The 12,252-nt window shown below is 33.8% G+C and overlaps 3 protein-coding genes across 3 annotated transcripts in view; 1 reads left to right on the top strand and 2 right to left on the bottom strand.

The window, feature by feature from the left end:
- Positions 1 to 1,601: 1,601 nt before the first annotated feature.
- Positions 1,602 to 7,889, bottom strand: Past1 (putative achaete scute target 1). Its single transcript, XM_088182696.1, has 3 exons — positions 6,542 to 7,889; positions 1,965 to 2,135; positions 1,602 to 1,889 (listed from the first exon to the last, which is right to left on the bottom strand). Exons 1-3 carry the CDS (start codon positions 7,764 to 7,766, stop codon positions 1,684 to 1,686), a joined length of 1,602 nt encoding a protein of 533 aa, XP_088038822.1. The 5' UTR covers positions 7,767 to 7,889; the 3' UTR covers positions 1,602 to 1,683.
- A 1,362-nt stretch (positions 7,890 to 9,251) lies between these two features.
- LOC148236295 (copper homeostasis protein cutC homolog) lies at positions 9,252 to 10,944 on the top strand. The gene is made up of 2 exons (XM_088183620.1): positions 9,252 to 9,529; positions 9,587 to 10,944. The coding sequence occupies exons 1-2, from the start codon at positions 9,374 to 9,376 to the stop codon at positions 10,178 to 10,180; spliced, it is 750 nt and encodes a 249-aa protein (XP_088039746.1). The 5' UTR covers positions 9,252 to 9,373; the 3' UTR covers positions 10,181 to 10,944.
- LOC148236294 (uncharacterized) overlaps positions 10,343 to 12,252 on the bottom strand; it is a 79,743-nt gene continuing 77,833 nt past the window's right edge. The window contains exons 5-7 of the mRNA XM_088183619.1: positions 11,423 to 11,601; positions 11,249 to 11,361; positions 10,343 to 11,186 (exon numbers count right to left, since the gene is read on the bottom strand). Coding sequence (XP_088039745.1) covers positions 10,962 to 11,186; positions 11,249 to 11,361; positions 11,423 to 11,601 — 517 coding nt within the window. The 3' untranslated portion in view covers positions 10,343 to 10,961. The remainder of the gene's footprint in view (positions 11,187 to 11,248; positions 11,362 to 11,422; positions 11,602 to 12,252) is intronic.

The raw sequence follows: 12,252 nt of genomic DNA, 5'->3' as shown, positions 1-12,252 counted from the left end.
ATAGTTCAGTAAAACAGTGCTTTTATTGCATATATATTGCACTTTAAGCTCTTTTATTACCAAGATTTGTGGGATTAATATTTCAATATATATTTCAAAAAAATGTTATTTTCCCCTGAAGCAAATGTCTACAGTGCATTAAAAATGTATCTGATTCTTTCTTCAATATGATTCTCGATAAAGTAACTAAAGTCTGTATGTATATTGGATTTTGGCAACTAAAGGGTTAAGGTTTTCATTTGTTTCTGGATTTCTGTGTAACGGAAAGAGTACAAATCATAAAAAAAAGTAATATATATTTTATAGTTATTTAATATAATGTGAGTACAAGTTTATTTCTGAACCAATTTCCATTGAATAGAAATAAATGTGAATGACTCGTTCATGAAAATTAAATTAACTCACCCGTGAAACTGTGTGCTAAACATTTAAAAGCGTTTAGTACACATAGAATCGTGTTTAACACATAAATAAAATCATTGCAAGACGACAACGGTAATTAATTATTTTCATATTAACCACAACCGCAAATGAATAAAAACACAACTATATAATTTGATAATTGTAATATTTTCGAATATATACACATATATATGTATTTACATGTAAAATTTTCACCGATGTAACAACATAATATTTTGGTTTGTTTACGGTCGATTTGTAACATTTCATAAAGCTAGTGTTTTGGAAATATACAGCAGTGGTGTGCAGCTTTAGAATCTCAGACATACGTTATATTTGACAAATTGTTTGCGCACAACACACGTTGGATTGTTGACCTTGTTCTATTGTCAGATTCACCCACATTCGAGCATGGGAAGTGAGCAATTTGTAATCACTCCGAGGCTGCGATGGACCGAAAAAATCATAAGCACTCACGTGCACTCCTTCGCAAAAGTATTAAGTAACCGAGTTTAAAAAAGGCGTTACCCTCGTCGGCACAGTCGAAACCACAACCGACAGTAATTAAATACGAAACATGAGTTATCTTATATAAATTTATATAAAATTTTCATTTATAAAAGGTATAAAACGAAACTATAATATATTGTCAACTATATTTAAGTGTTTCGCATTTTTTTTTAAATATAAATTTAGGCACAACAACTGCATAAGATAAATAAATTATAGCTCCATGTTATTAGCTCGTTAAAATTTGTATAAATCGACTTAGAATTACTCTATAACCGACGTTATAAAAATACTATTTATTACAAAACAATCTTGTTTTTGTTTTATTTTTTCAGTCATTTATGAGATATTATCTTTAATCTTTAAAAAACCTGGACGTACTTTAAAATAATATAAAACATATTGGAGTAAATACTGACGATCTTAAAAATTTAAATATTAAATAATATATCAGACATTGCCGACGAAAGTCAAAAGTTTACTATTAAAATAAACATCCATATCTAATCGTTTAACGAAAATATAAAATAAATTTATCTATAAGTGTAGAATAGATCGACTATCTGAACTGTATATATATATTTGATATATATATATATATATATTTGATATATATATATATACATTGCTTAAAATTTTTTTATTCAATAATCGCAGTGAATATATTACGCAATAAAAAATAAAAGCTCTCAATTAAAACATATTTAGAATTATAGAAATGCTCGTTAAAAGCATAGTTGAATTTACATCCATTGAGAATTGGTCATTATTTTACTCTGTTCTCTTCGAAGGCGGTATCAGATGATCGGGCAACTCTTCGGGGAGATCGTGGCCGTCTAGTTTGATGTTGATTAAATGCAACGCTAGAGCGAATTCGTCAGAATCCAAAGATCCGTCGCCGTCCACGTCCGATAGCTTCCAAATCTTACTGAGAACGTTGTTAGGCAGCTTGGATTTGACCATATGCGCTTTAGCAGCTAAAATAATTAATAAAGAATATTAAAAAAATGATTACCTTGTAAAATATATAAAATTGAATTATATAAACGTACATCTTCCGGTGATTTTTCCATCGATCGGCTCTAACGTTGTAAATATTTCATCACTTTTATATTTTTCTTTTGAGACTATCCAATTTGGATCGCCGTGACCAGCGTCAATTCCTTCGCCCCGTTTATAACCAAACGGAGTATCCGTAGCATGGACGCCTTCGAACGCTCCACCTAAAAATAGCAAACACATCTCAAATATTTTGTAAGAGTGGTAATATATACTGTATGTACCTATTTATTTTTATTAAACAATATTTTTTAAAATCTTTCATAATAAAATATAAAGAATAATGACTTATTTATTTCATATGTTCTAATACCAAATTTAAAACGATATATAAAATTCGCCTGTCCCTATCTACTAATGGAACTTAGTATAATTTTCCAAATTTCTCAAACGGGGATTTTTTTTAAACAAAAAAGGTGCCAGAACTCACATCTTGTCAATCTTTTTACTAAAGAAAATTGTATTCAAATATCATTTTAATTACATTTAAAATCTCGGGTTAACCCTCGAGGAAAATAAAATTCTGAAAATATTTTTTTAAATATGCCATTTAAGTGAAATCATATAGAAATACATTTTCACCGGTAGATACATATCTTTAACAGTGAAAATATAATTTATCTGGCAGGTGTTAGTAAAATTATATGATTTCAACTTTTCCATAGTTGTAATATATACATTTATTTATTACATACACATCATTATTTATTTACATACAATGTACAAATGTAGTAAATGTGTATTTTTTCAGTGAAGTTATATTATTACTAGTGAAGTCCAAATACAGTTTCACCAGTAGATATATATTTTTGCTAATAAAAATATAATTTAACTGACAGTGAAATTATATGCTGTTTAAGTATTTACTACTATATAATTATAATTATATAGTACATATATATTTCTTTAGCGAAAATATAATTTAACTAATAGGCGTTAGGTGAAATTATATGCTGCTCATTATTAATGTATATGTAACTCAATTTGACAGTTCAAACCTAATCAAATGAAAGTTATAAAACTAATTATAGTTTTAGAGCTTTCAACTCCAAAATACAAACTAAGCCAACTCGTCTCTCAGGGAAAATTAAACGGAAAAATAAAGTCTGCACATTGTTTTTAAATATGACTTTTATCGATATTACTATGGACTTTTGATATAAGAGTATTAGACAAAGCACATTTTGGTCAATAGAAGGGCGCAAAAAAAATTATCACTTCTCAGAAGTCAAAAATTCACGTCAAAAGCAATAAAATAGTGTCGGCGCCATCGCAATGGCGACAGTATTGTTATCTATGGTTCCCAATCTAAAAAGTTTTGTATTGAAATTTATGTACATATTTTCTTTAAATAAATTAAATAACAGTTTTAACTACGGCTAAGAATATTATAAAATAAATAGTAGTGATGACGAAAAGTTATTCTTTTACAATTATAATATGGCTGACGATGATTATTTGACAAAAAAACATTTGCGTTATTGTGAAAATATTTTTGTTAGTGAATATAATCAAGAAACTAAGATAGTGAAAATGATAAAACCTGATGAGATTTTGCCTATGAATTTAAATCGTAAACATGTATTTATTGACGATGTCGATTATGAACATAAATGAAACACTCATGGATTATTTTAATGCAATTCGGTAAATGTAAATAGTAGCGATGACATTCTGAGACATTGACCATTGTTCTTAGGCAATGAGTCAGATCAAAAATTCCAGAAGGTTTTCAGAATCTATCGAATTCTTTTAATTGTTTTCACGGTTGATTAAAAAAAATGTAGAAAAACCAAAATCTATGTACTTACTTGAGAATGATTCATTTTTCAGAAGATAATATATTTAATTTCTATAATTATTTCCAACAGAAGAGGATTTTTATATGCAATAAAAATATTACTGAGAACTTGTAACATATAGATGAAGAAACAGCAATATTCTAGTATTTGCATAGAAGGACAAAAAATCGCGTGATGTGCACTAGGCGTGTCTGATGAAATAGGTACAATTTCTATATTATGTAAAGAAAAACAAAGAGGAAATTTTTTAAAACGTGATCGAAAATCATATGATTTTATATCTAAGAAAGAATAATTATAATGTAAATATATAAATATATTTAGTAATAACAAAAACAATAAATTCCGTGCGATTAAAAATATGTTGAAAATCATTGGCGCTATGTGAATTACAATGGTGCACAAATAACTAAGTACTATTTAGTTATTTGTCACTAGATTCTTGGGTGGTTTCTTTTGAGGTAGTGGTCCCAACATCTGGAACGGGTACAGGATTTACCCTACATAAGTAAAAAGCCTAATTGTTGTGATTAAATAAATTTGACCGCAGTAAATTTAATAAGAAAAAAATTATGGACTGCGAAGGGTTAATAGTGGATTTAAACTAAGTGAAGTTTAGAAAAAATAAAAGGGCTGTGGCAGTTGAATGTATGTTAAAGAAGCCTGTTTTTATTTATCAGTAGATAGGGACAGATCGCTTGTTCCTATCTACTGGAAAAAGGGACTACTTTGCATAGGAAAGGGCGAGACCGTGCAAGAAGTTTTCGAGTCACTGAGACTGGGAAGTGATTGTGATTCCTTGGACAATTTATAAGATATCCATATTATGCAAATTAACACATTTCCTAACTTTTTAATTGTGAATTGATTGTGCTAGCTTCATTATCGTTACTCTCGGACCTGCTTTGATAGCAGCCCTAATATCCTCACTAACAACCCCTTACTATAATAATCAATGTCAAAATTCAAGGAATGAAATTTTATGAGCCACATTTGAAACACTTTCTACGTTTAATAGCATCCCTGACCATTGTATTACAGGCGTTTATGTTCGCATTATGACCGAGTTGAAACTCATAAAGCATAATATAGCTTAACTGATATTATTTTATCTTCACTGCCATTGTTGATTTAGGGTTGAAAATATCGAAACAAAAAAATCCCATTACTAATATCATCATTGATATGACTACTGTTAACAAACACCGAAAGAATAGTGGAATTATCTTTAATTTATAAAAAGTTATACATTTTTGTAAACGTAAGAAAAATGGGATAACCTGATTTAGTATAATTAAAAAAATATATTACAGATCGCCTGTTAAATAATATTTTATTCGCATCACTGATCCATAAATTTATTTTGTGTTCTTAATTTGAGGATTTATAATTCAAACGATAGGGACAGATCACCCTTTATATTTGTAGTAAGGGATAGGTTGCGAGTTTTATTATAGCGAACATTGTCACTCAACGTGTACATCATTATGTTTATAAATATGTATATATTTTAATGATTCATACATTTTTTAAAACTAGAATTTATCTGCGCAAAAACTTATCTGTTTTTAAATTATTTTTATCAGTGAACTTTATTAACTTTAATCAGTTTTAAGAAATAGATAATCAATGTTAGTCATAGAGTTTTTTTATTCATTAAAATTATCAATGATCTATAGCCACTCGGTAGAAAGGACAGATGGATTGTTTTACATACATTGTAATGATTTTTTGTTGTTGTCTAATTTTATTTAAGGTTTTTCATTTCAAATTAAACCTTTTAAAAATTAATTTTATTGCACTAACGTGTATATAATCGCAATTTATAAAGCATTTTGCAGCAGCTGCAGGTAATTTTATTCGTTATCAAGTCATTTGGGGAGAGTGGGGGGGGAGGGTATATGCCCTCCTTGAATATAGCCAGAAAAATGCATGTCATTTAAAAAAACAAGAAAACGCTGAAATGACGTTTTTGATTTTAAGCCAGAATTCTTAGAATCCATCCTGAAAATATTTTTTAAGATATATCATTTCACTGGTAGATATATATATTTTTACCAGTGAAAACATAATTTATCTGGCAGGTGCTAGTAAATAGTAATATATACATACTTATCGTTATTTATCTATATGCGATATATAAACGTTACAGTGAATGTGTATTCTCAGTGAAGTGATATTTTCACTAGTGAAGTGCAAATATATTTTCACCGTCGAAATATATTTCTATTAGGGAAAATATAATTTAATTGAAAGGTGCTAGTGAAATTATATACTGCTCTAAAATGTCTATGAAAATCAATTTGACAGTTGCGAAACGTTCATTTGCTGTTCAAACCCAAACCTAATCTAATTATAGATCTAGAACTTTAATTTCAAGTAAAAAATACAAACTAAGACAAATCAAGTAATTTAGCGGAAAAAGAAGTAGACAGACGTCGCATCTTACATATTGCTCTGATATTATATATCACGGACTTTTAATATAAGAGTATATAAGAGTGGCGCAAAACAATTATCATTTCTCAGAAGTCAAAATTTCCCATCAAAAGCACTAAAATTGACGCGGGTTTTTGGCTTCTGAGAAGTAATAATTGCTGAATAACTTACTGAAAAATACACATTCACTGTAACTATGTAAATTGATATGTTTTAGAAAATATTTAGAATGAAAAATATTTTCAAAAAAGATTCATAGTATTTAATTAAATGATTAAATTGAATTTGTTGTCAAAAATAAAAATATTATATTATATATATATGTATACCTTTAATATCTGATACGTCCGTTTGATACGACTCCTCTTGAGGAAGAATGTTCATTAGCTGCGCGATATCGTCGGAGAGCATCTTGTCGACGACTTCCAAGAGGCGAGGCTTCAACGCGTTGAACTTGGAAAAGTCTTGATGCACCAGTGACTCTTGCATCTTTTTAATCTCGGGAAAGTCTCCGGGCGATATTTGATGCTCTCGCTGTATTCGATCGTAAATCTCGCCCAGCTTCTTGATCAGCTCCTTCTTCTTCTGCTCCTTGCCGAACATGGAGGGCATCTCCTTGCGCAGCTCGGTGATGATGTAAGCGTGAACTTTGGCCAGACGAGCTCTCTTGATCAAGTCGTTGAGCTTTCTCAGAGCCGCGTTCTTGGGAAGGCTCTGCATGTCCTTGAACAGATCTTGCTCTTCGTCTTCGAACAGGCGTCGGTTGAGATCGTACCTCAGCGGCTGATCCCAGAAGGAGCCGATGTAAACTCGGGCCACCTCGGGGGTTTGCAAAACTTTTCCTAGAGACCACATGAGAGCGCCGTAGACGCGCATCAGCTGCTGGTGGTCCACCATGTCGGACTTGTTGAGAATGATGCGAATCTTGTCGTCGTGTCCCCTGAGCGCCTCGATGGATCTCCGGAACTCGTCGGATATGTCCAATTTGTGCGCGTCGAACAGGAGCACGATCCGATCGACTCGTTCGGCGAACCACTCCAAGACGCCCGTGAAGTCGTACCCTCTGTCCAACCTCTGCTTCTCTCCCGACAGTATACCGGGCGTGTCGATGATCGATATTCGCTGTAGAACGGGATTTTTTAAAGTGGAGCATTGGAATCTGTTGAGGAAGGCGTTGCCGAACTTGCTGAGCGGACGGAACTGCTTCTTGGGGTCCACGACGAGGGCGTTTCCGGGTATCACCCCTTCTTTGTCGTCGTGCATGACCACGATGAAGCGGTCGGTGGTGGGCTCCGGGCCGATGCGAATGCCGGGAAAGTCCTGCTCCAGCAGGTACCTGATGAAAGAAGTCTTGCCGGTGGAGTACTGGCCGACCAGCAGGATCATCGGCTTGGCGTCGAAGTCGGCGTCTTCCAGCTGCGGCGAGTGGAAGTCGTGAAACTGGTAGTGGGTCTCCAGCGGCAGCAGCTTGCTCTTGTACATCTTCTTGAGACCCTCGATGACGCTGACGACATTCTCGGTCTTGGCCGGCTCGCGGCCCAGCCAGCTGAACATGGCGACGAACGGGAACGACTCGAGCGCGAGCGTGAGCGGCCGCGACCGTCGCACTGTCACACGCCGCTGACAACTGACAACTGACGGCTAATGACGTCCGCAACTCTTAACACCCGACAAAGCGGCCATGCTACTTTCCTATTATCCTATTCAAATAATTAAACATTAAGATCGAGGATCAAGGCGGGACATCAGACTCACATCTGATGCATAGGAATCAATCAATATTCTGTTCACGCATCAGATGTATTATTTTATCATTAATATCTAGTTCGTCAATCCTAGGCAATATTTGATATTCAAGGGCAAATAATCGATTTGCTTTTATTTAATCTATTAATTAATTGTTTTTCAATGTCAAACTATAGAAGCCGAAAGGGCAAGGCAAGAAAATTGCCGTGTTGAAGGAGGTTCGCCAAAACCTACATATAATCCTATTCGATATGATATCTGGCATTTAGCAATTCTGTTCGAAAGTTTAAATATGATAGTTTAAATATTTGATATTCAATTATATTTATTTTATTCCTGTTGCTTAAAGAAATCGGTGTCTTTGTTTGCTAATCCAGGATGAAGTATTTTTTTTTAATAATGAAGGTTTTATCCAACTAATTGAGAACATTCGATGACAATTGCCGCATTTGGGAAGGAATACTCCATCACCTATGATATTGGTAAATCCGTATTGTATAAAAGCCGAATTATATCTTAAAATGAATAAAAAACAAATTTATAGCTAATAAGAAGAAAATAATCCAAACAAATTATTATTACATAATGTCAAACAAACCTCCTTTGGGTAGTTTTCTTTGGTTTTGTCCCAACAAGACTACAGCTTTCTAAAGACGTAGAATAAAAAGATTAGTAGTTCATTTTTAATTTTTAAAAAGTCACTATGCAAAATTGTAAGAGTACCGAATCCATTGTTTACGCATTCATATGTATGCGAGGAAGAAGCGATACATGCGCGTAAGAATATTCGTCGTCTCGCTCGTTCTTGTTGAAGTAAAAATAAATACTACATATGTAATAGGTTGAAAGATTCGTTAGTTATTCGCATCATATTCCTTATGAAACTTTAGTTCGGGACATTTTTGAATCGGGATCTATAATTTGAAATCCCAGAATAATTAAATACTCCCTTTTAGTTAAAAAAAATAAAAAAGCTTTTAAGATACTTTTATATAAGAACATATGATTATTATCCGTTCTTATATCCCAGCGCCTTTTTTTTAGTAGCGTTGAGATACGATACGTTGAGTTCTCGAGGAAAGTTATATATTGCTAAGCTATTCTCGAGGAATTCCAGTTTTGGGTTCCAGAACTTTTTTAGACGGCTGTCGGGGTTAGTTTCAATTTAATTTATATCTTACCAAAAAATTCTAATGTGTAATTTTAATATATGATTTGAAAAGAAATAAAATACTACACGAGCAGAGAATTAATATTTTTTTCAATTACAACTTTGCAACAATATTTAATTTTGTGTATGGTCAACATTCGTCAGAATTAGGATTGACGTCAAATTTAAACTGCAAGCAGCTTATCGGCGCGTTGTGTTCTGACGTGCTCGTTCGCCGATCGCTGATCACGCGAAAAGTGTAATCATGGAGCACGACAGATTGCTGGAAGTCTGCGTGGACAACTTCGACTCCGCTCACATCGCCGCGTCCAAAGGAGCCAGTCGGCTGGAAGTATGCAGCTCTCTGTCCGAGGGGGGCCTCACTCCGTCGCCGGGGCTGGTCGCCTTCATCAAAAAGAAGGTAACGATAACTCTAATCGTCGAAAAGAGACCGATCTCATGTCTCGTGTCGCTTCAGATTCCCTACGTCACGGTCAGCGTCATGATTCGGTGCAACTCCAGTCCCAACTTCGTGTATTCGGACACCGACATCCACGTCATGCTGGAGGACATCAAGGCGCTGAAGACTCTGGAAGTGGACGGTTTCGTATTCGGCTCGCTCAACGAAGACGGCTCTCTCAACGAAAACGACTGCAAGAGGATCATATCGGCGGCTAACCCCGTCCCCGTCACTTTCCACAGGGCGTTCGACGTCTGCTCCGAGCCTTTCGTCACCCTCGAGAAGCTGATCAGCATCGGCTTCAAGAGGATCTTGACCAGCGGTCGGCAACCGAGCGTCGCCACCAGCGAGGGGTGCACGTTCGTCAAAGACCTGATAGCCAGGGCGGACAACCGCATCGTGATCATGCCCGGGAGCGGAGTGAATCCGGAGAACGTGCTCAAGGTGCTGGACACGGGCGCTTGTGAAATTCACGCCTCCTGCTTGACCAAAGGAGAGAAGGTGGACTCCTCCGGCGTGTTCGGGAAAAAGGACAAGGAGCACGTCTATAAAATTAACGAAGCTTACGTCGCCAAGATCGCATCCGTATTAAAAAACTACGATTCCTTTTGATATGTATCTTTATTGTACTATTGTAGTGGGGGTAAACGGTCGTATTATTGTCGCGCCGAATGATCGGGTTTTTTTGTACTTAACCATAGTGACAATAATGTAGTGTTTAGTGTCAATACTACCACAATATAATATAATAAAAAGTAATAAAAATAACAAAAGACCAATCTTGAAACCATTTTATTTTTAAAAAAGTGCAAATCTTTGCTTTTTATAAATATCACAAAATTTAGAATTTTATTAATTGTGTTGCACTGTGCAAATTGTACTACTAAATAACTTTGGGCTACTTTGCCCGCGATCGCCTATCTTTGGTCTGCTAACTTTCAAAAATCATTATGTTACAATTATGATACATTTAATTTAATTCATTTAAAGCTAAGCTTTGGACTCTAGATTTTTAGACTCTAGATTTAACTTTCCATATTTTTTGGTTTTTTTTTACAAAATTCACTTTGGACCAAAGATACGCTCGACGGCCAAAGTCGCCCTATAACTATGATATTAATGTACAATTTTATATACGTATAAGGGTCCAGACTCCAGCGATCTTATTTATTATTTATTTAGACAATTTTATCTATTATACTTTGTAGCTTTACGTTTTAATAATTGAACAATTTACATATTTTTTTTCGAATGCCGTTGAAATTATTTTTTCACGACAATTTTTATAATGTAACATATTAATAAGCTCTTTTTTTGTAGCGTGTAATTACATATTATTATATGTTTTTTTTTTAATAAACTTCATTGCCACTATACGTTTTATTGTTTACATTTAAACTATCACAGAAAGGCGATTCGATTTATTATTTGGTACGTAGCGCTCGAGGTGAGCTGGATCGGTATTGAGTGCACTGTAGTCCACTGGAAAAGGCTCCTTCGACAGCGGACCGCGAGGCGGGACCAAAATCCACTGTCCGGGTCCGTTGGGGTTCTTCCCGCACAACCAGTTGCTGTAGCACCGCTTGTAAGTGTCGAAATCCAATCTCAAATGTCTATTCTGTAAATTCAACATAGATCAAACTCCGACATATCCACGTTGATAATTAATATCTAACCTACGCTCGTCAACAGTTTGAAGGCGGTGTCCATTATCAAGTCGCATCTAGACGAACTCAATCCTATCACCGACATATAAAATTCCTTCATTTCTTGCTCGGTTATATGCCCGGAACCTATAAAAATATTATATATAAATATATTTCAATCAAATTAATATATCGCTCTTAATCGTACCGCTCTTGTTGATGACTCCGAATAGTATTTTACACAAGTATTGTAAGAATAATGGTAATCGATGAAATCTTCCGCACGGCGGTAAGATAAAGGCCCAACGCGCCAGCCAGTTTTCGCAATCGACCGTTCCTGGCGGTAGATCTGCGGATATTTTCCTCCAGTATGATTTATCTCTGTGTCTGAAATGTTAATAAATAAATATTAATATTGAAAATTAATCGAGTATCTTTTATATTTGCAGTTCAAGGTGAGATTATAGCGGCTTATTAATAAATTGATTGAAAGATTATATTACAAAAATATAAAAGTACATTAATATTGATAATAGATAATGTCGACACATATCTGACTTAATTGATAAAAAATTTGACAGGAATGGATATAATCAAATAAAGTAAGAGTGACTAATTGTGTCGTTATTTTGAAAACATCAAGATATTAATTAGCGGCAAGTGAAAGAATGCTTTTTTATTGTTGTTTTTGAGTTTAGCTAAGTTATTTTTGAGTCATTTGAATACATTTTTCCATAATACGTATGAAATTTATCTTAATGATGTACAAAACTAGTGTTTAAGATTTGATGTTGTGTTAGAGGTAAACATTTTTATTATTTTTGCAACGAAACACATTCCATGGTTAGTTTGATTTGAGTTTAAATTGTAAATACATACAAAAACGCAACACATTTAAACGAACTTCATGTATTATCTTTAATAAAATCAAATATTTTTAATGCTGATAATCTCGAATGATATAATATAAATAAACTTCGGTTCTTAATATTATTCACACTGTTAGGTGTATATAAAAAATATAATAAAATGGTAATA

This window comes from Plectrocnemia conspersa, unplaced genomic scaffold (assembly GCF_051122295.1).
Source record: "Plectrocnemia conspersa isolate PC_06_02 unplaced genomic scaffold, ASM5112229v1 ptg000003l, whole genome shotgun sequence".
Classification (NCBI taxonomy): Eukaryota; Metazoa; Arthropoda; class Insecta; order Trichoptera; family Polycentropodidae; genus Plectrocnemia; species Plectrocnemia conspersa.
Note: the sequence above shows the minus strand (reverse complement) of the source record. Positions and strands in the feature narration are given on the sequence as shown.